The 22628-nt window shown below is 45.9% G+C and overlaps 1 protein-coding gene and 1 long non-coding RNA gene across 5 annotated transcripts in view; one reads left to right on the top strand and one right to left on the bottom strand.

The window, feature by feature from the left end:
- The window catches only part of KIF16B (kinesin family member 16B), a 717875-nt gene that overhangs the window by 575705 nt on the left and 119542 nt on the right, over positions 1-22628 (bottom strand). For all 4 annotated transcript variants that reach the window (XM_063918524.1, XM_063918525.1, XM_063918526.1 and 1 more), the window contains exons 8-11: positions 16137-16305; positions 15729-15860; positions 12449-12624; positions 135-200 (exon numbers count right to left, since the gene is read on the bottom strand). In XM_063918524.1, the coding sequence (XP_063774594.1) occupies positions 135-200; positions 12449-12624; positions 15729-15860; positions 16137-16305 (543 nt within the window). The remainder of the gene's footprint in view (positions 1-134; positions 201-12448; positions 12625-15728; positions 15861-16136; positions 16306-22628) is intronic.
- Positions 1-22628, top strand: part of LOC134910460 (uncharacterized) — a 97544-nt gene that overhangs the window by 3458 nt on the left and 71458 nt on the right. The window contains exon 2 of the long non-coding RNA XR_010176205.1: positions 13652-13772. This is a non-coding gene — a long non-coding RNA (uncharacterized LOC134910460). The remainder of the gene's footprint in view (positions 1-13651; positions 13773-22628) is intronic.

The raw sequence follows: 22628 nt of genomic DNA, 5'->3' as shown, positions 1-22628 counted from the left end.
CTTCAAAGCACCTACTATAAAGAGCATTTATTACCACAACCAATCATTTTCAATTATAATACACAAAATGTGTCAAATGAACTATATATGAATTCCAGCACAGGCAAGAAATGGCTGTACATTTTAATACTTACACGGGCTTCATTCTGTAGCAGTTTTTCTTCCATACTTAACGCAGTGGGTGAATCCAAAAGTGCAATCTGAAAAAGAAAGCACAATTCAGAAACGGAGAATAAACTTACAGTAAGGCAAATATCATCAGACTCTAAAATGAACACAAACCTAAACAAAGTATTTCACTGCTTAATACATAAACCCCTATGTGCGTTGTACGGACATGAAGATCATGAAACTTTTACGTACTTGTTTGGAAAGGCCATTACATGCTGAGTCTGCCATATGCAAACTTCCAAAATACAAAATGTGTCATTTTTTGGAGCGCGACTGAGATAGTGACGCCTTTGCTTTCTGATGTGCAAAATACTTCTGGTCCCAAGCATTTTGTATATGGGAGACTCAACCTGCACTAGTTTTTGTTTATATAAGCTAAATTATATTCCAGGTTCAGTAGTGCAGTAAATATAAACCATTACTCATTTCTTCTGGTCAGATAACAATTATTTTGGGTCTTTGCTCAGAAGAATCTAAAAGTGATCCAAAACTGCCGCGAAGGCTTTTTGGAGGCCTAGGCTTTCACATTGCGATATTAAATGCTATCGTTTAAACAAGTATTTACGTCTTTAAAAGACAAAGTGTTGGGAAAATCTTTTAGAGAGCCTACTTGTCTCACACCTTGCCTACTCATAAATATTAAGTGACGTTATTACAACCTGCTGTTTCAGGAATCTATGTACTGGGGTATGAAATCTGCAATCCTAGAATAAATCACATATGCTTCTAGAATACTGTTTAACACACCTAAAACCTAAAAGCTTTACTGTGCATAACATCAGTTGTCTTATACTAGTAAAGTCACATATTTTATTATCTCTACACAAACAACGCTTGTCTGGATTTAGTATTTTACAACACTGCATACAGCTGACACATTATAGAAACAACGTATTTTCCTCTTAAATAACCCAGACTGCTTTATTATTTAGACAGTTTATTACTATACTTTTGGTTCTTGGCTTCTGAATTGAAAAACAATAGTGCAGTGAAAATAAATCTGCTTCCCTTAGTGATCGGCTCACCCTCCCTTCTACTGTACAAGGGGCATAATTCAGATATGATCGCAGCAGCAAATTTGTTAGCTAATGGGCAGAACCATGTGCACTGCAGGGGGGGGGGGGGCCAGATATAACGTGCAGGGGGAGTTAGATTTGGGTGGCGTGTGTTCAAACCGAAATATAAATTGCAGTTTTAAAATAAAGCAGCCAATATTTACTCTGCACAAAAACAAAATTACCCACCCAAATCTAACTCTCTCTGCACATATTAGATCTGCCTCCCCTGCAATGCACATGGGTTTGACCATTAGCTAACAAATTTGCTGCTGCGATCAATCTGAATTAGGCCCATGGTGCTAGAGATTGCTCACAGACTCTTAGTAAAAGGATCTAGTGGGACTACCAACAGCCAAATCTCATCTAGCTCTATTTAGCAATCCCCTCATAAGCTTGCTAAACACATAGGACTGAGAGCTGTCAAATTTTGGTGAACTTTGAACGGCTTGGAAGGGTTCTTGTGCACTCACATCCTCAGCATGAAACTAAGCAGATGTACTTGTGAGCCAGTATGCTCAATGGGTACTTCACAACGTGGAACTGGAGAGAGGAAAGTGCATTTTTGAATGTTTCTTGAGAGCTTATATTCTACCCAGAGAAGACAATTGTACCTTCCTTTCTATTTTTTGGGTACCAAACTGAAAAATACTCATTGAGGATACGGTCTCAACTTTACATCTCTGCTCACTGCAGCCACTGAGCTGTTGTGAAACTACATATCCCAGCATGCCCTGACACAGTTTTGCTGTCAGAGAATGCTAAAGCTGTGTCAGGGCATGCTTTGATGTGTAGTTTCTCAACAACTGGAGGGCCGCAGTTTGGACATGCCTGCTCTAAGGAATGATATTGACCAGATGAATTTACAAGTGAACACTTTTCCACTAATGTTTTGCAAATTGTGATTCTATTTACCCCTTAAGAAGTCCTGCATAAAGAACAAAACACACAGGGTCTTTGGTGGTTGGACCCACTTTGCCTACAGTGCATCCGTAAAGTATTCACAGTGTTTAACTTTTTCCACATTTTGTTATGTTACAGCCTTATTCCAAAATGGAATAAATTCATTTTTGTCCACAAAATTCTGCACACAATATCCCATAATGACATGAAAAAAGTTTTGAGATTTTTGCAAATTTATTAAAAATAAAAAAAAATATGTACTTAAGTATTCACAGCCTTTGCCATAAAGCTCAAAATTGAGCTCAGGTGCATCCTGTTTCCACTGACCATCCTTGAGATGTTCCAACAGCTTAACTGGAGTCCACCTGTGGTAAATTCATTTGATTGGACATGATTTGGAAAGGCACACACCTGTCTATATAAGGTCCCACACTTGACAGTGCATGTCTGAGCACAAACCAAGCATGAAGTCAAAGTAATTGTCTGTAGACCTAAGAGACAGGATTGTCTCGAGGCACAAATCTGGGGAAGGGTACAGAACAATAACTGCTGCTTTGAAGGTGCCAATGAGCACAGTGGCCTCCATCATCCATAAATGGAATAAGTTCGGAACCACCAGGAGCCGTCTGGCTGTCTAAACTGAGCGATCGGGGAAGAAGGGCTCTAGTCAGGGAGGTGACCAAGAACCCGATGGTCACTCTGTCAGAGCTACAGCATTTCTCTGTAGAGAGAGGATTACCTTCCAGAAGGACAACCATCTTTACAGCAATCCACCAATCAGGCCTGTATGGTAGAGTGGCCAGACGGAAGCCAGTCCTTAGTAAAAAGCCCACCTGGAGTTTGCCAAAATGTACCTGAAGGACTCTCAGACCATGAGAAACAAATTTCTCTGGTCTGTTGAGACAAAGATTGAACTCTTTGGCGTGAATGCCAGGCGTCATGTTTGGAGGAAATCAGGCACCGCTCATCACCAGGCCAATACCATCCCTACAGTGAAGCATGGTGGTGACAGCATCATGCTGTGGGGATGTTTTTCAGCACCAGGAACTGGGAGACTAGTCAGGATAGAGATGAAAACCTGCTCCAGAGCGCTCTTAACCTCAGACTGGGGCGTCGGTTAATCTTTCAGCAGGACAATGACCCTTAGCACACAACCGATATATCAAAGGAGTGGATTCAGGTCAACTCTGAATGTCCTTGAGTGGCCCAGCTAGAGCCCAGACTTGAATCTGATTGAACATCTCTAGAGACATCTGAAAATGTGTATGCACTGATACTTCCCATCTAACCTGATGGAGCTTGAAAGATACTGCAAAGAGGAATGGGAGGAATGGGAGAAACTGGCCAAAGATAGGTGTGCCAAGCTTGTGGCATCATATTTAAAAAGACTTGAAGCTGTAATTGCTGCCAAAGGTGCATCAACAAAGTATTGCGCAAAGGCTGTGATTACTAATGTACATGTGATTTCTTAGTTTCTTTATTTTTAATAAACTTGCAAAAATCTCAAAAAAACACTTTCCACATTGTCATCATGGGGTATCGTGTGTAAAATTTTGAGGGAAAAAATTACTTTATTCAATTTTGGAATAAAACTAACATAACAAAACGTGGAAAAAGTGAAGCGCTGTGAATACTTTTCATCACTCAAAATTTATATTAAGACCTAATTCCAAGGGTTCTTTTCAATAAGGTGTATATGTCACCCACAGAAAACGGTATATCTAGATATCTAGTTGTCTTTGGGTAATATTAGGAGACCTTACATCTCACTGGTTGCCGATTCAGATAACACCCCATGGCGCTGGCCTGCTGTTTTGTTTACTGAATTACCTTTTACCAGTTGAGCGCATGTTAGGCAATGACCGCAAATGTCCGATTGATTATTATGGTCTAGAGCAGTGGTTCTCAACTGCTGTCCTCAAGTACCCCCAAAAAGGTCATGTTTTCTTGATGTCTGTACTCATGCACAGGTGAGTTAATCTCTGATGCTGGGTCAGTAATTATCCCACCTACTTCCCAAGACAGAAATCCTTAAACATAACCTGTTGGGGATACTTCAGGTTTAGAAAAACATAATTAGTGAAAATTTACACTTTGGGGGAATGTTAGTCATATCCCTTTTACACAGAGCCCTTGACCCAGGATATTGCAAAGGTAACCCAGGTCCTGGATTGGTGTGAAAGGGTCTTCGATGGGACCGACCCAGATAGAATGCGGTTAGAAAGATACAACCCAGGTTATTTTACCCAGGGTACCTCTGAAAACTGCCGATTGGCTGTGTTTCTAAAGTCATGCCTCAAGGGAGTGACATGACACGGCAGATATGGCAGACACGAGTTTAGTGTGCCTGGGCACAACCCAGAAATAACCCTGGACCAAGGCGCTGTGTGAAAGGGGTCTGAGCAGCTGTGACGTGGTTTGAAACAGTGTTCAATAACCTGGGTCAGACCCGGGATGTGTGTGTGAAAGGGGTATCAATGGGCCTAATACAGACCTGATCGCAGCAGCAAATTTGTTCTCTAATGGGCAAAACTATGTGCACTGCAGGGGGGGGGGGGGGGGGGGGGGCAGATATAACATGTGCAGAGAGAGTTAGATTTGGGTGTGGTGTGTTCAAACTGAAATCTAATTGCAGTGTAAAAATAAAACAGCCAGTATTTACCCTGCACAGAAACAATATAACTCACCCAAATCTAACTCTCTCTACACATGTTATATCTGCCCTCCCCTCCCCCCCTGCAGTGCACATGTTTTTGCCCATTAGAGAACAAATTTGCTGCTGCGATCAGGTCTGAATTAGGCGACAATTACTCTGCTACTAATACTGCAACTTGTAGGTCAAAGTAAGATTGGTCTTTAAAGAAATGCATGGTTTGAGTGAAAATAGGATTTTGGTACCTACCGGTAAATCCTTTTCTCTTGGTCCGTAGAGGATGCTGGGGACTCCAAAAGGACCATTGGGTATAGACGGATCCGCAGGAGCCTGGGCACACTATAAAGACTTAAACTGGGTGTGAACTGGCTCCTCCCTCTATGCCCCTCCTCCAGACCGCAGTTAGAAAACTGTGCCCAGGAGAGATGGACATTTCGAGAACAGAATTTATTGTTATAAACACGGTGAGTGTCCTACCAGCTCACACCTCAAACACACCGTAGAACGTGGCATTCAGTAGAATACCAGCCCACAGCATGAACAAAACACAGCCATATGTTGAGAGAATATGCAACACAAACCGTGTGTCCACATAAGCAAAAATAAGACCCCGCATGCCATGGCATGAAAAAACGGTAGCAACCGCCTGACAGAGAAGACACACCACCAGGGTGTAACCAAAAACACTAACTGCAGACACCGTACGCACTGGGACGGGTGCCCAGCATCCTCTACGGACTAAGAGAAAAGGATTTACCGGTAGGTACCAAAATCCAATTTTCTCATACGTCCTAGAGGATGCTGGGGACTCCAAAAGGACCTTGGGGTTTATACCAAAGCTCCAAAACGGGCGGGAGAGTGCGGACGACTCTGCAGCACCGAATGAGCAAACAAAGAGGTCCCCAACAATCATGGTATCAAACTCGTAGAGCATAGCAAAAGCATTTGATCCCGACCAATAATCCGCTCGGCAAAGTTGAACCGCCTAGACTCCTCGGGCATCCGCCCAAGAAGAGCCCATCTTTCCATTAGAATGGGCTTCCACCGACTTCGGGCACGGCAATCCAACCATCGAACAACATGCCAAATCGTATCACAGATTCAGCGTGTAACAGACAGCATACTGCAGTCGCCCCAAGCATGTTGGGAGCATACCGGAGAAACAGAGCCTCTATTTCTCCAAACTGAGCCAAATTGGCAACCTAAATATTCAAATCCCCGGTAACACCGAAAGACTTTGAATCAGCTAATGCCGAAGGAACCACCGGCATCAAAAATAGACTCTTTTCTGCGAAATTCAGAAACCACTCTTTGGTAGAACTACAATCAGAGTTCACAAGTCCTCTCTGTCTACCTGGAAGATCAAACAAGGCTCTTGTGAGACAAACCCACCATGTCCGACACCCACCTTACGGACGCCAAAGCCAATAGCATGACCACTTTCCAAGAGAGAATTTTTTTATTTTTTTTTAGAAAATAATAAGGCCATACTGCCCCGAAATGGAGCCTAACTGTAGGCCTGCATCCACAATGGCTTGTAAGTATGGATAAGAACGACCTAGCAGAAACCATCCTGGATTCACACCAAGACACAGAAATACGCCAACCATGGCGGAAAGGCTTTGCAGTTACTTCTGTCCTAGCCTGAAACATTGAGGAAACGGCTTCACTGAGAACATCCTTCCGGCTTAGAATATGGCATTCAACCGCCACGCCGTCAGACGCAGTCGCGGTAAGTCTTGATACACGCCCTGATCTAGTTGTAACAGTTCCTCACGTAAAAGGAAGAGGGCAGGAAACTCCCATGAGCAAATCATGAAAAACTGGATAGCAAAACCTCCTTGGCTAAATCAGATCCGAGAGGATCGCCTGAACCTATGTTCTTCTTACGTTTATCACCTTCCGAAAAAATGAAATAGGAAAGGCCACATAGACCGACTAAAAACACCCACGGTATCACGAGGGTGTCCCTTGACCTGAAACAATATCCCTGAGGCCTCTCGTTGAAGCGAGACACCAACATGACCAATTGCGACCCTCCACAAAAGTTGTCACATCTGTGAAAACTTCTCGACGATGACTGAATTTTTCCCCGGATGTAGATCGCGTCAGCAGAGGAAATCTATTTCTCCTTCGCCAACCACCGGAACGAAAACTACCAGACTTTTTGCCCCACGGCAAAACTGTGCATCTTCTGCCATTGCCGCTTTGCTCCTTGGTCCGTCATAGCGGCTTACTCACGCCATTGCTGATAAGTTGTCTGGCAGAACTAACATGGGCCGAACACGAAGAATACGTTCGTCGAAAATATCTTTTAAATCAATAAAACTTATTGCAGACAAGCTTTCCAACTTAACCTTAACCTCTGGAAATACGTCCCTTGCGAGGCCTGCTCCCCAGCCTCGGAGATCCCTATGCACGGATACCAGGATCTAACCTTGGATCCCGAACCTTCATCCCTCTAGAAGGAGAGAACCGAGCAGACACCACAGGAGTGATGTCTTGGCCTTTAGGCTTATATTCCGGTGCTTGTGCAGGTGAAACGCGGACCACAATTTCAACTGGCCCCTTGAAAGCCACTCTGGCAGTAGACGTGCTCACCAAAACAGGCCTCGTAGGCCGCACCCATCTGTTTTAGTAACGGAACATATTGATAAAGTGTCCCAGCAAAGCTGATCCAACTATGTATCCTCAGACCTCTTTCCACAGGAAAAAAACCCGAATATTATCCGGGCAGTATCTACTCTGAAACCCACCTCCGACAACTGTGTCGGTGGGAACAACAGCCAATCCCTGTGTCGAAGAACAGTCAGAGAGAAACAACGATTTGCACCTTTATACAGGGACAACCGGACAATGTCCTGAATCTGAAGCACCTCTGTATGACGTAGCGTACTACCTCCCCAACCAGAGGGGAACGGCAAGATCCATTAGAAAAAACAGTAAGGGGAACAACCGTAACTCAGAATGCTCCCCCTTTTGATTCTATAAATTACTCACAAGTCTTAGTCCATTCCTGGACTAACTGAAATTATTAGACTAGCGCTCACCGGAGTGGGAACTAGCCAGATAGACTCAGCGACAAGTGGTGGATGTGTTGGAAACAGAAAACGACATCCACTTCTGCGAACCTACCAAGGCTGCAGAACTCTTACCTTCCAACCTTCCACTGTCTGCACAGAAAAGGAAAAAAAGAACGGTATCGAACCGGTTAAAATGACTGCATCCCACAAAAGAATGCATCACCAACCGTTGTGAAGGAGGCTAACTCACGAAGTTAGACTTACCAGGTGTATCCGCTGAGAGTGACTGAACAGAGGGCTCACCAAACCGCTGTATACCTCCCCCGAGTATCTCTCGGAGACAACCTCAGCATTTTCCCGGCTACACCTCCTGCAGTCACGCGGCAGCCTGCTGCAATGTTATAAGTAGAAACAACATAAGTAAGTTTACCCACTCTGGGTAGGGTAATTCTATCGGATGCCTACCCGAATACAACACTCCCTCATGTGAATGCAATGCAAATAAGGCCAAAGTATAGAAATAAAATATCACTTAGCTTCCTGTGTATGATCCTTTGAGACCGGGCTCTGCGTCGACCAGGAGTTGACTGCCGTAATGTTCTCTCCGCGTCGGGAAGAGAATAATATTCGGACTCCTTGAGAGGATCGAAAACCAACTCGTCACGGCCAATCTAGAGCTTAGTCAACAGAGCGATCAGCACGTGAGAAGAATACCATTATCTTAGCATTCATGGATATACATAATGTAATACACAATAAAATACACATATCCTAACCATGCATATATAAACATATATCTACATATATATATACATATAGATATAACCTATACGCAAGTGGATTGTCCAGACCCGTCAGGTCCCAGCAATGTGTTGTGAAAGTGTATGACCATGTACTGACGTGCCCCCGATGTGGATCTACCAGGAACGTTATGGTCGACAGAAACTGAGTAAATGTCGACAGCAAGGAGTAGTAAGCGGGCAAAAAATAATAATAATCTTAGAACCCCGAGGGTTCTGAGGGAAGTATACATATACAATTTCAATAACACTTCCCCCCACATATACCTATATATATATATATATATATATATATATATATATATATACACACACACACCAATACAGGTACAAGGCAATAACAGCCTGTTAATTTTTCTACCCCGGAAATACAGTTGATGCCGACAGGGCATCCACCAACAACTGTGTCTCCCCTAGCGCGTTGACTTGTTTTCAAGCACACAAAACCAACCTGCTAATACTTAATTTTTTTGAATCAAGTACCGCCAAGCGTCGGCGAAGCCGACAGTTATCCCCACATCAGCTTGTGACAAAGCCCTAACACCTGTCGACATATGTCGACTAACCGATAGTGGGTAAAACACAGGGAAACAGTGGGTTTATGTATCACAACAAGGATTATGCGTCCATTATTAAACATAATGCTATATGACACCCATATAGCATTAAAAACACTGTGCCCCCCCTCCTTCTTACTGTACAGTAAATCCTGGTGGGGACCTGAGGAAAATGGCGCTGACTCCTCTGTGAGGGCTAAGCTCCGCCCCCTCCTGGCGCGCTTAAGCCCGCTCAATTAAATAAATATAAAATATATAAACCCCTAAAAACTAGCTGGGGACCCTATATACAGGGGGTAACTGTACCCACCCACGGAAGCTGTTGGTGTGTGGGAGCTATGGACCGCAGCGTGCACGCTGCGGTCTCCCTGCGGGGCGAAGACACCCGGTGTCCGGGTATGTTCCCCCGCCCGGGATCCTTTAATCAATGCCGCCCAGGGCGCTCCCCCCCCAGCGCCCTGCACCCTGGAGGCCGACGGGGAGCGGGAGCAGAAAGCGCAGCGCCACCGCTGCCTCTCCCTCCCGTTCGCGGCGCACTGGCGGGGCGGGCGCCGAAGCATGTCCCCCCCCCCCCGTCAGTGATTACATTTTTTAAATGTTGCCCAGGGCGCTCCCCCCCAGCGCCCTGCAGGCCCGGTGGAGTGCGGGAGCCGGGAGCGCAGCGCTACCGCTGCTGCTCCCTCCCGTTCACGGCGCACTGGCGGGGTGAGCACCGAAGTATGTCCCCCCGCCAGTGATATTACTGATTTTATTATATGCTGCCCAGGGCGCTCCCCCCCAGCGCTCTGCACCCTGCAGGTGATGGAAAGCGCGAAAGCCGGGAGCGCAGCGCTACCGCTCTCTCTCCCCCCTGCGACACGCTGGCGGGGTGAACATACGCTGTGCCCAGGCACCGTAATGTGTCCCCCGCCAGCATTATAGAACATCAGCAACATGCCCCCAGGGCGCTCCCCCGCAGCGCCCTGCACCCTGCCAGAGACGTTGGTGTGTGGGAGCATGGAGCGCAGCGCTACCGCTGCTGTTACCTCCGTTACTGAAGTCTTCTGCCGTCACTGAAGTCTTCTTTTCTTCCAATACTCACCCGGCATCTTTCTTCTGGCTTTTGTGAGGGGATTGACGGCGTGGCTCCGGGAACAAGCAGCTAGGCGCACCGAGTGATCGAATCCTCTGGAGCTAATGGTGTCCAGTAGCTGAGTAGCGGAGCCTTTAAACTAAGAAGAAGTAGGTCCTGCTTCTCTCCCCTCAGTCCCACGATGCAGGGAGCCTGTAGCCAGCAGGTCTGCCTGAAAATAAAAAACCTAACAATAAAGTCTTTAGAGAAACTCAGGAGAGCTCCCCTAGTGTGTGACCCATCACTCCTGGGCACAAAGTCTAACTGAGGTCTGGAGGAGGGGCATAGAGGGAGGAGCCAGTTCACACCCAGTTTAAGTCTTTATAGTGTGCCCAGGCTCCTGCGGATCCGTCTATACCCCATGGTCTTTTTGGAGTCCCCAGCATCCTCTAGGACGTATGAGAAATATGAATTACAGATGTATCACGCATCACTGCTGCAGTCGTACAAACAGCCCCTCTCTGTGTGCCAGGTTCTAGGAGACTGTGCTAGCCTCGGGTGCCTTTTCTGCTGAAAATGCTTCTTAGTCAGTTGTATGTCTGTGTGCGACTGAGTCTCTGAATCTCTATACAAAGTGCTATGATGCAGCATGACTTCTTCCATGCCAAGATCTGCTTTGCTTCGTATAACGGGGCCTGATTCAGGATTGTACGCACATGTCTACACAGCTGCGATTGCTTAGCATAAGGACTTCCTAATCATCGCAAGTGAAGCAGCCGCCCAGAAAAGAACAGACACGCCCATGGGAGCCACCACAAAGTCTTCAGCAACTGCGCACACAAAGGCCGCATCAAAGCAGATATGAGGAACATCGACTCTGCGAGTGAGTCTATAATCACGCAGACTGCCCGCAGCAGAATCGTCACAACCGTGTTTCTCTATGTACATGATTTAAGCAGAAGGCAGAAACACATCCTGAAAACGTTCATGACACGCCTGCGTTTTTGCTGCCACTCCCTGTCAATCATTCTGCAAATAAATTCTATCTACGCGCGGCATCACAAAAGTACCTTGGGCATGCTCAGTCTACCGATGATCACTCAGCAGCGTGAACATCGGCATTGCATGCAAACATGAATCAGGCGCACAGACCCAATCGCACACAGATATACAAGTGTAGCAAATGAATCAGCGCTGCCGCCTAGTGCTTTCCAGTCACATTGTGTTGCAACTAAAACACATTTTTATCAAAGAACGCCAGGTATCTTGTGCTGCGCGGTGTATTAAGGCTAGATGTAGGAGGACACGACTGTAGGGCTTTAGTTCTTGCAACTGATGACCCAAAATGGTTACCATAACCTTTGCATTACTGCCATGGTATCTGTATTTCATGCAGATCTAACATTCATAGGTTCTATACTGTGGGGGTTATTCAGGTTTGTTAGCAAATCAAAAAAGAGTACACTAATGGGCAAAACCATGTGCACTGCAGGTGGGGCAGATGTAACATGTGCAGAGAGATTTACATTTGGGTGGGTTAGATTGTTTCTGTGCAGGGTAAATACTGGCTGCTTTATTTTTACACTGCAATTTAGATTTCAGTTTGAACACACCCCACCCAAATCTAACTCTCTCTCTCTGCACATGTTACATCTGCCCCACCTGCAGTGCAACACGGTTTGGCCAAATAGTGGGCTTTTTTTTGTTTGCCTGAAACAAACCTGAATAAGGCCCTGTGTCTGAAAATCTAAATAGCTTTATTATGTCCATAAGCGCCTTGAGGCCTATAGGAATACATAAATATATATATATATATATATATATATATATATATATATATATATATATATATATATATATAAATATAGCACTACATAAATATAAAAAAAAATATTTTTAGACACTATTTTCAAGTTTTTAAAACGATACAATAAGCATGCCTTTTAAGCACGGACACCTGAGCAAGGAGCATTTGGTGAGCTGTGCTCCCAGCGACACATTTCATACACATTAATTTGGTCCTCAGTTGAAAAGGGACATCACAGCGACAGGCACAAAAAGAATACTGTAAGTAGGTTTATTAGAGTCTTGTCACTTACTCACATCTGGAGGTGGGAGATGTTTACGCTTACCCAAATAAATTTAATGAAAGAGATAATGATCATATTAAGACCTTGAAATAGATGCCATTAGTCAAAGAAAGTTAATTATAAGTTGGGAATTAAAAGCACTAACCTGATTCCCCTGAGCTAGCAAGGCTTTCAGGCGAGCAATTTCAGCTCGAAGCTCGCGTATTAACTTGACATTAGTATCCTCATTAATGGTGGGCTTGTTGATAATGTTTTTGGCTCTATTTGCATAGCGAAGTGTACTTAAAGTTTCTCCATAATTGACATCAGCAGGCGAAATAGCTGCGAAAGAAAAGAATTCAAAAAACAAATTATTCAGCACCTTAAGCTCTGATCAACAAGGAGGTGATTTTATCATTTGAAAGTCAAATAGGCACTCGGAGCGGTGTTACACATTGCGCATAGACTAACGGTAAGGCTTGGCGAACAGCTAGTTAAAAAGCAGCCGCAGCCAGTCGGCTTTCATGGCAAGCCAGTGGGATTGCTTTGTATGTAAAACAGTGCTGTTACACTAGCACTATTTATAGGTTGGAAGAAATCTTTCGGCCAACCTGATTGTAGTTTTGATTAGGAGGGTAAGCAGTAATACACATACTGCAATCAGGAACACTGATTATTTTATTTTTTTATAGCACAAAAAAAATATAAATGTAGGAGTAATGATGACAGGGAGAATAACGCAGATCACACACGTGCACACAAAGATTCAACAGCTGTTACCCTAGATATGTGACATGGCAAGGCAGCAGACAGCGAAAACCTCTGGGTGAAGGGGGGGGGGGGGGTTACTCTTTCAAAATGTCAACAGTTTGTTTGTAAATGTCTGAAATCTACCAATAATGGAGTATATTCAGTAATTTAGAATTACTTTTAGATTTATCCGTAACATGTAGAATGGTGTTTAACCCCTGCGAATTTGATACAGTGCAATATATTTATATTAAAAGATACATTTTAGGGCATAATGTCACATAAAGCTGGGTACACACTGAGCAATATGTCGTCCGTCCCTGCGGATTGTATCAACATATTGCTCACAACTGCGCATATCGGGCAGTGTGTTTGCCCGATTTGGGAGTGTCCGCGGTCATCTAGTGCTGCACATCAAACTTGACGATATCACTAGCGTCCTGTAGTATGTTAATTAAGGATAATACATGATCGTTCCGTCCTTCATTACCATTGCTCAATGTATACCCAGGTTTTCGATATCTCAGCCTCATACAGTCCATTGCTAGCTAACAATCACCACCACAAGTAGCACAGCTACCGGGGGTTTGGCACTTACCTTTTTTTCTGGTTGTTACAGGGCTAGATTACCAATGAGGCAGATGGGACCACAGCCCCAGGCACCCCACATAATAATAGACCCATCATAATGACATTGACCAGATGCCCAGCTGACCACACAGCCAGCATATATATAAGAGGTATTAAAATTGTAATTATTAATGGTGAAATTTTTCTACTTTTTTTGTACTAAGGGAGACATTAGGGCCGATAGTGTATTGTACACGCCCACATTACACTGGACACACCCACACAGCTCTAGCCACACTCCCAGCACTGGTCACAGCTCTTCTGCCTCTCACAGTAAACCCTTGATCATTTACTGCCCCAGGCTCATGTGGGCCTTAATGAGGCTTTGGGTTGTAGACTCAGTAAGACTTCTAGGCCCTCATTCCGAGTTGATCGCTCGCTAGCTACTTTTTGCAGCCGTGCAAACGCATAGTCGCCGCCCACGGGGGAGTGTATTTTCGCTTTGCAAGTATGCGATCACATGTGCAGCTGAGCAGTACAAAAACATTTTGTGCAAAACAGACCTGTGCAATGATCCTAGTGATGGAGTTCCCGGAATTGACGTCAGATACCCGCCCTGCAAACGCCTGGACACGCCTGCATTTTTCCTACCACTCCCAGAAAACGGTCAGTTGACCCATAAATGCCCTCTTCCTGTCAATCTCCTTGCGATCGGCTGTGCGAATGGAATCGTCGCTAGAAGCATTGCACAGCAACGATGCGGTTTGTACCCATACGACGCGCATGCGCATTGTGGTGCATACGCATGCAAAGTTTTGCTGGTTTTTTTTACCTGATTGCTGCGCTGCAAAAATCGGCAGCGAGTGATCAACTCGGAATGACCCCTATAGTACGGCAATGATGGGAACAAGTTACCCTGAACAGCAAGTGTCCTTGCATGGAACTGCCTTGGTACCGCTGGCGGGGAGCAGAGGCATGTTACCAGAAAAACAGCTCACTTTATGCTGTGTGCAAGGATTATAGTTTAATAAAAAAATATAAACCACTTCAAATCTGATCTTAGGGTACATACTAGAACGATACCGGGACAATTTACCGTATTGAAACGACAAATTGTCTACATCGTTTAGTGTGTACACACAATTGCATGCTCCCACAGGTCGCACACGATACCCTCTGGTCGGCCATGCTTAATTGTTTATAAGACAATGAGGGTCATTCCGAGTTGATCGCTCACTAGCTGTTTTTAGCAGCCGTCGCCCTCTGGGAGTGTATCTTAGCTTAGCAGAAGTGCGAACGAAAGGATCGCAGAGCGGCTACCAAAAAATATTGTGCAGTTTCTGAGTAGCTCGAGACCTACTCAGCGCTTGCGATCACTTCAGACCATTCAGTTCTGGATTTGACGTCACAAATACGCCCTGCATTCAGCCAGCCACGCCTGCATTTTTCCTGGCACGCCTGCATTTTTTCGAACACTCCCTGAAAACGGTCAGTTGACACCCAGAAACGCCCACTTCATGTCAATCACTCTGCGGCCAGCAGTGCGACTGAAATGCTTCGCTAGACCTTGTGTAAAAATACATCGCCCGTTGTGAAAGTATGTTGCGCGTTCGCACTGCGCCGCATATGCATGCGCAGAAGTGCTTTTTTTTCCTCAATCACAGCGCAGCGAACATTTTTAGCTAGCGATCAACTCGGAATGACCCCCAATATCATATGCGATTTGGTGCACATGGTATAGTGAGCACAGCCAACCAGACAATATGTCAGTCCGATTTGGCCAATAAAGACGTCGCCTCTTGCCAGTGATCATTCTACTGTGTACAGGAGCAACGATAAATCATATATGATCAAACGACATGATAAACCGTTTGGTCGTTTGCAGGACTGTGCAATGTGTACGCTCAATATCGTTTGTTCTGGGCTCAAGGGAAATTGGGTGAAGAATCGTTCCAAATACGTGTCGTTCTGGAATGTACCCACTTTTATAATGGCATATACCCACCCTTATAAAGTAAGCATTAGAGAATACATAGTCTCAGCACAAACATACAAATAAACTTATGCAATTACATTTGCAAACTGTTTAATAAAATATATATAACAGAGTGGGTCAGAAAGCTTACTGGCAATCATTATGGTTTTGGCGTTTCCACCCAGGCTATCTTTTAACAGCCAAGTCAGAACAGAATCTCTGTAAGGCACGAAAACTTGCTTCTTCTTCACAAGATGATTGGCTGCATCCTGAGATAAATCAGCTGAGAATGACCAAAATAAAAACAAATAAATAAAAGACATAGTAGACTCCTCAGAAAGCAAGACTCCCTCCAGATATTTACTTCAATTTTACAGTCATAAAAACAAATAAAAAAAATAAATGGATTATCTTTTTTTTTTTTAAACTCTGCAATGGTTTAGGGCGAGATTTAAAACATAAAAAGTCACAAGTGAAAAATACTGACTGAGGCAACAGCGTAACAGCAATCATGTGAGGCAATCTCAAAATATGAAGGAAAAGAAATCTAGTGGCGTACCTAAGGCAGAAATGACGTTTCCCAGAGTTACGAGAGACTTATTAATGTTCCCTCCTTCCTTGAGTCGCACGCCAGTAGCACCGGTGGCATCTGCTCGCTCGCTTCCCGCCAGATCCACTAAATGAATCTTGCTGACCGTCTCACAAGGCATTTCAGCATCAAATTTGGCCTGGCGGTAAAAGAACAAACTGAATAAATAAAAGCATCATGTTATATGCTGTTGCAGAGATAAGCGCAATAATACAGATAATCAACAAAAACAGCCATACTGTTGCAGCTTGTTAGAAGATGTTGTGTAGAGAAAAGTGTGATATCGGAACGTTTACAAATTTGATTAGGTAGGCTGTGGCTTTCATTCTAGATCTAGATACAGTGAATGCAAAAATGCTTCATTGGCTGATACTACAAGTTACAGCACGTCTATAATACAGGTAACTAACAAAAATAAGATTTTGAATACCTACCGGTAAATCCTTTTCTCGTAGTCCATAAGGGATATTGGGGACAGAATTAGTACGGAGGGGTATAGACGGGTCCAAAGGAGCCAGTGCACTTTAAATTTCTTCCACTGGGTGTGCTGGTTTCTCCCCTCTATGCCTCCTCCCACAGCTCAGTTATAGGTAAAACAGTGCCTGAAGGAGACTGACATACGTGAGAGAAGGAACATAACAACAACAGGTGTGGTGAGATTTGAACACCAGCGCACCAATACATTACTTAGCCAGCAAAGTCTGGCAACATTAACAGCAACAGCTGAACAGGAACACGTAACAGAGAACCTGCAGAAAGTCACCGCACAGAGGCGGGCGCCTAATATCCCTTATGGACTACGAGAAAAGGATTTACGGGTAGGTATTCAAAATGCTATTTTCTCAAGCATGCATAAGGGATATTTGGAACAGAATAAGTACGATGGGGATGTCCCAAAGCTTCCAGAACGGGCGGGAATGTGCGGAGACAACTGCAGCACCGCCTGCCCAAACTGGGTATCCTCTTTGGCCAGGGTATCAAACTTGTAGAACTTCACAAAGGTGTTCGTCCCTGACCAGGTAGCAGCTCAGCATAGTTGCAGGGCAGAGACTCCACGGGCAGCCGCCCAGGAAGAACCCAACGATCTAGTAGAGTGGGCCTTCAGAGACTGTGGAACCGGTAAGGCTGCCGACGCATAGGCTTGTTGGATAGTAAGCCTAATAGAACAAGCAATGGACTGCTTTGAAGCAGGGCAACCCTTTTTCCGCGCATCATACAGCACGAACAAGGAATCCGTCTTTCTGATCCAAGCCGTCCTCTTGACATAGATTTTCAAGGCTCGCTCTGCATCCAATTCCTCCGGAAGAGCAGAAGTGTCAGAACCGGGCGGAATCACAATAGGTTGATTCAAGTGAAACGTGGAGACCACCTTCACCAGGAACTGCCGTCTAGTCCTGAGCTCCGCCCTGTTCTCGTAAAAGACCAAGTACAGACTTTTGCACAACAAGGACCCCAATTCTGAGGCACGCCTAGCCGAAGCCAGGGCCAGTAACATCACAGTTTTCCACCTGAGGTGCTTATCTTCTACCGTCGTCAGAGGTTCAAACCAGGAGGACTGTAGAAAGCGTAACACTACATCCAGATCCCAAGGTGCTGTAGGCGTCACGAAAGGAGGTTATATGTGAAGCACCCCTTGCAAGAAGGTCTGAACTGCCGGCAAGAGAGCCAACTTCTTCTGAAAGAAGATGGAAAGAGCTGAAATCTGGACCTTATTGGATCCTAGACACAAGCCTTTATCCACTCCAGCCTGCAGAAAACGGAGGAACCTTCCCAAGTGGTAATCTGCAGAGGGATATTTGCGTTCCTTGCACCACGAGACATATCTCCGCCAGATATTATGATAGTGTCTTGACGTCACAGGTTTTCTGGCTTGCACCATAATGGCAATGGCCTTTTTGGAAACCCCTTTATGAGCTAGGATGTTCCGCTCAACTTTCATGCCGTCAAACGAAGCTGCCGTAAATCAGGATAGACCAACGTTCCTTGCTGAAGATCCCTTCTTAGTGGTAGAGGCCAAAGGTCCTCTACGGACAAGTCCGGGAAAGCTGTGTACCACGCTCTTCGGGGTCAATACAGGCAATCAAGATTGCTTCCACTCTTTGATGTCTGATCCGCTTGAGCACTCTTGGGATCAGAGGAATTGTAGAAAACAGGTAGACCAGATGGTAAGGCCAAGGTGAAGTCAGTGCATCCACTGCGCTCACCTGCGGGTCCCTGGTTCGTGAGCAATAGCAGCGAAGCTTCTTGTTGAGACAAGGGCCATCAAGTCGATCTGTGGGCAACCCCACCTGTTGATGATCAGTTGGAACACCTGAGGGTGTAGTCCCCACTCCCCCGGGTGGAGGTTGTGGCGACTTAGGAAGTCTGCCTCCCAGTTGTCCACTCCCGGATTGAAGATTGTGGACAGCGCTCTTGCATGTCTTTCTGTCCAGAGGAGTATTCTACTTCTCGCATGCAGGCCCTGCTTTTTGTCCCTCCTTGTCGATTGATGTACGTCACCGCCGTGGCATTGTCCAGCTGAACCTGGATCGCCCGATCCCGTAGTAGATGAGACGCCTGAAGCAGAGCATTGTGGATAGCCCGAAGTTCCAGAATGTTGATTGGAAGTAGGGCCTCTCGGGCACTCTCGGGCTCTGGAACTGCGCCGCTTGGGTGACCGCTCCCCATCCTCAGACTTGCATCCGTCATGAGAAGGATCCAGTCCTGAACCCCAAAGCTTCGGCATTCCAGGAGGTTGGAAGACTGTAGCCACCACAGGAGTGAAATCCGGGCCTGGGGTGACAGCTGAATCACCCGGTGCATATGAAGATGGGAACCGGACCACTTGTTCAGGATGTCCAAATGGAAGGGTCTGGCATGGAACCTTCCATACTGAATCACCTCGGAGGAGGCCACCATCTTTCCCAATACTTTTACGCAAAGATGAATGGAGACTCGAGCAGGTCTGAGTGCTATGCAAACCATTTCCTGGAGTGTTCTCGCTTTTTCCACTGGGAGGAACACACTCTGCTACAATATCCAGTAGCATTCCCAGAAACAGGAGTCTCTGAGATAGTTCCAGGTGGAACTTCTGCAGTTTGAGGATCCACCCGTGGTGAGACAGAAGTTGGCTAGTGCAATCTATATGGAGCAATAGAAGCTCCCTGGAACTCGCTTTTATCAGGAGATCATCCAGGTATGGAATTACATTGATCCCCTGGACCCTGAGCTGAAACAATTTCTGCCATCATCTTCGTGCACACCCTCGTAGCTGTAGACAGGGTAACGCCTGAAACTGGTAGTGATCGTTCAGTAGGGCAAACAACAGATAGGCCTGATGAGGAGGCCAAATTGGGATATGTAGGTAAGCGTCCTTGATATCCATGGACACTAGGAATTCCTGTAGTTCCAGACCTGCGATCACCGCTCTCAAAGATTCGATCTTGAATTTGAAAACCTTCAGGTAAGGATTCAAGGACTTCAGATTCAGAATGGGTCTCACAGACCCGTCTGGTTTTGGTACGACAAACAGACTGGAGTAGTAACCCTGTCCTTGTTGTAGTAGGGGTACTGGAACAATAACCTGGGACTGGACCAACTTGTTTATGGCTAGTAGTAGCACAACATGCATACTTTCCACAGCTGGTAAGCCTGATTTGAAAAACCATTGGGGAGGAGTACCGTCGAACTCCAGCTTATAACCCTGAGAGATAAGGTCCCTTACCCAAGCATCTTGGCAGGAACCGTCCCAGATGTGGCTGAAGTGACGTAACCAAGCTCCCACCACGAGATCTGCTCGAGGTGGGTGGGCACCGTCATGCTGAAGTCTTTGCGGGAGCAGAACTGGTGTTGTGGTTCTGACATCCAGCAACAGCTGGTTTCTTAGGTTTTCCTCTGGAGCCTCTAGCTACGTTGGAGGCCCCTTTGGCCCTAGATCGAAATATGGAGGACCAAAAGGACTGAGTAGACGGTCCTGGATAGGTACGTCTAGCAGGTGAAGCCCCCGAAGGAAGAAACGCGGATTTTCCAGCAGTAGCTTTGGAAATCCATGTGTCCAGTCCACCTCCAAAGAGCCATTCACCTGTGAAGGGAAGAGATTCCACATTACATTTGGAGTCAGCATCAGCAATCCACTGACGTAACCATATGGCTCTGTGCGCAGACACAGCCATAGCCGTGGTCCTAGTATTATTATTGCCAATCTCTTTAAGGGAGTCACAGAGGACCCTTGCCATGTCCTGAATGTGAGTCAGGAGAGTAACAGTATGAACTAAGGTCATATCACCCGAGAGACCTTCCTTAATTTGATTAGACCAGGAATGAATTGCATGTGTCATCCAGCAACCTGCAATGACCGGCCCTTGAGCAACACTTGCAGCAATGCAAATGGATTTTAGAGTAGTCTCAATTTTCCTATCTGCCAGGTCCTTTACTGTAAAGGAGCCCGGAGCAAGGAGTACCGCCTTTTTAGAAAGGCGAGAGACAGACGTCTACTGCAGGAGATTCTTCCCAGAATTTTCTGCCATCAGGGGCAAAGGAGAATGTATGCAAAAACCGTTTGGACACCTGAAACTTTTTATCTGGATTCATCCAGGCCATTTTAAATAAGTCATCTAATTGGAATCAGGAAATGTGACTGCCATTTTATCTTGTGGGAGGAAAATGACTGCTAAGTAGTAGCATCCTCCAGGGGGAGCTTTAACACATCCCTGATAGCCAATATAAGGGGCTCAATACCCTGGGTGGGGGGTGCGATCCCCACTTATGGGGTTCCACATCAGCCCCATCATTGTTATCAGCATGCAGAGATGCCGGACTACACTGCTCACATGATATGGAGTCAGATGAACTAGAATAGAATTTAGCATAACATACACTGCATGACTGCTGTTTTACCATTGTGAATCAGAAAAAAACAGGTACAGTACACATACAACACAGCCTGATATTGATATATTGCAAGCCTGCCCTAGTGCATGCGACAGGAGACACAGAAGAGAGGACCCTAACGCACCCAGCGCAGCATTTTTATGTAAACGTAGCGAGATGGTAATCTGATAAAATCCCTCAGAGGGATTACTATTGTGCTGCAATATAGCGTCTCTCCCCCTCTCTACCCGGTACCAGCGATCCAGGGACTGTTTGGAGGAGCTGTGGAGGCTGCTGCTGCTATGCAGGGGAAGGCGCCAAAATGCAGCTGAGGACGCTCGTGTAGCTCCGCTCCCCACCATGGCGCCGGAGCTACCTCTGTATATTTATACTGGCCATGTCTCCCAAGTTGTAAAACCTTACATAAATGCTTTGTTTACCCTAAAGTAGCATGACCCTGCTTAGCTTCCGAGATCAGACGAGATCGGGTGTGTTCAGGGGTGTGTGGCCGTAGGCCCACTGATGATCATCTTCAGGCAGTGTTAGGTGTGTGCGGCATGCTGCGGCTCTGACAGCCAAGGCGCCATGCCCCGCTGAACAAACAGCCCCTCAGGATGGTGGTCCTGCAGCAGGGAAGCGGCTCTGCACCTCAAGAGGCCCCCCCAACTCCCACGGTGCAGGTAAGCTGTTGCCCAAACAGCATACTGAAATAAGTAAAACGTTAAAAGAAACTGAAGAAAAACTCTGGAGCTAGCAGACTGTGCATCCTCTCCTGAGGGCACTTTTTTCTAAACTGAGGGAGGAGGCATAGAGGGGAGGAGCCAGCACACCAAGTGGAAGAAATGTAAAGTGCACTGGCTCCTTTGGACCCGTCTATACCCCATCGTACTAATTCTGTCCCCAATATCCCTTATAGATGCTAGAGAAATAAAGGATATACCTCAGAAAATTAGCAATATAAAGTATAGGAAAAGCATGTGCTTCCTCTATGGCATTGATGGGGAACCTTTGGCCCTCCAGCTGTTGTTGAACTACATATACCAGCATGCCGTGCTACAGTTTTGCTATTTGGCCATGCTAAAACTGTTGCAAGGCATGCTGGGCTATGTAGTTCAACAACAGCTGGAGGGCCAAAGGTTCCCCATCCCTACTCTATGGTGACGGTCTTAACGAAGTACGAATGTGACCAGGGGTGTAGCCAGAACTTTGTGTTCCCCATAGCAACATTTTGAAGTGGCTTCTGTCCCAATGCATCTAGAGCAGGCTTTTCCAACCATTGTGCCGCAACCAGTTGCAAGGTGTGCCGCGGAGCCAGAGCAGCTTCCTGCACCTTCAGAGTGAACTGTTGGCCCGGGCTCTTCTTAGAGGATCAGTCGTGCTCTGGCCATGACCTATGCCTTGAAAACGATGTGATATCATAGGTCACGGCCACCGCTTCTCACCACCCAGCCAGCCCACCCACCTGCATACACATCTTCCAGTTCCCGCCTGCATACACAGCTTTCCTTGCCCATCCACATCCACACCTGCCTGACCGCCAACAACCCCCGCCACTGAGGGACAGAGAGGAGGACATCTGATAATATTTGTTATTTTATTTCTCCTGTGGGGAAC

This window comes from Pseudophryne corroboree, chromosome 4, assembly GCF_028390025.1.
Source record: "Pseudophryne corroboree isolate aPseCor3 chromosome 4, aPseCor3.hap2, whole genome shotgun sequence".
Taxonomy (NCBI): Eukaryota; Metazoa; Chordata; class Amphibia; order Anura; family Myobatrachidae; genus Pseudophryne; species Pseudophryne corroboree.
This window is presented reverse-complemented; position numbering and strand designations above follow the sequence as displayed.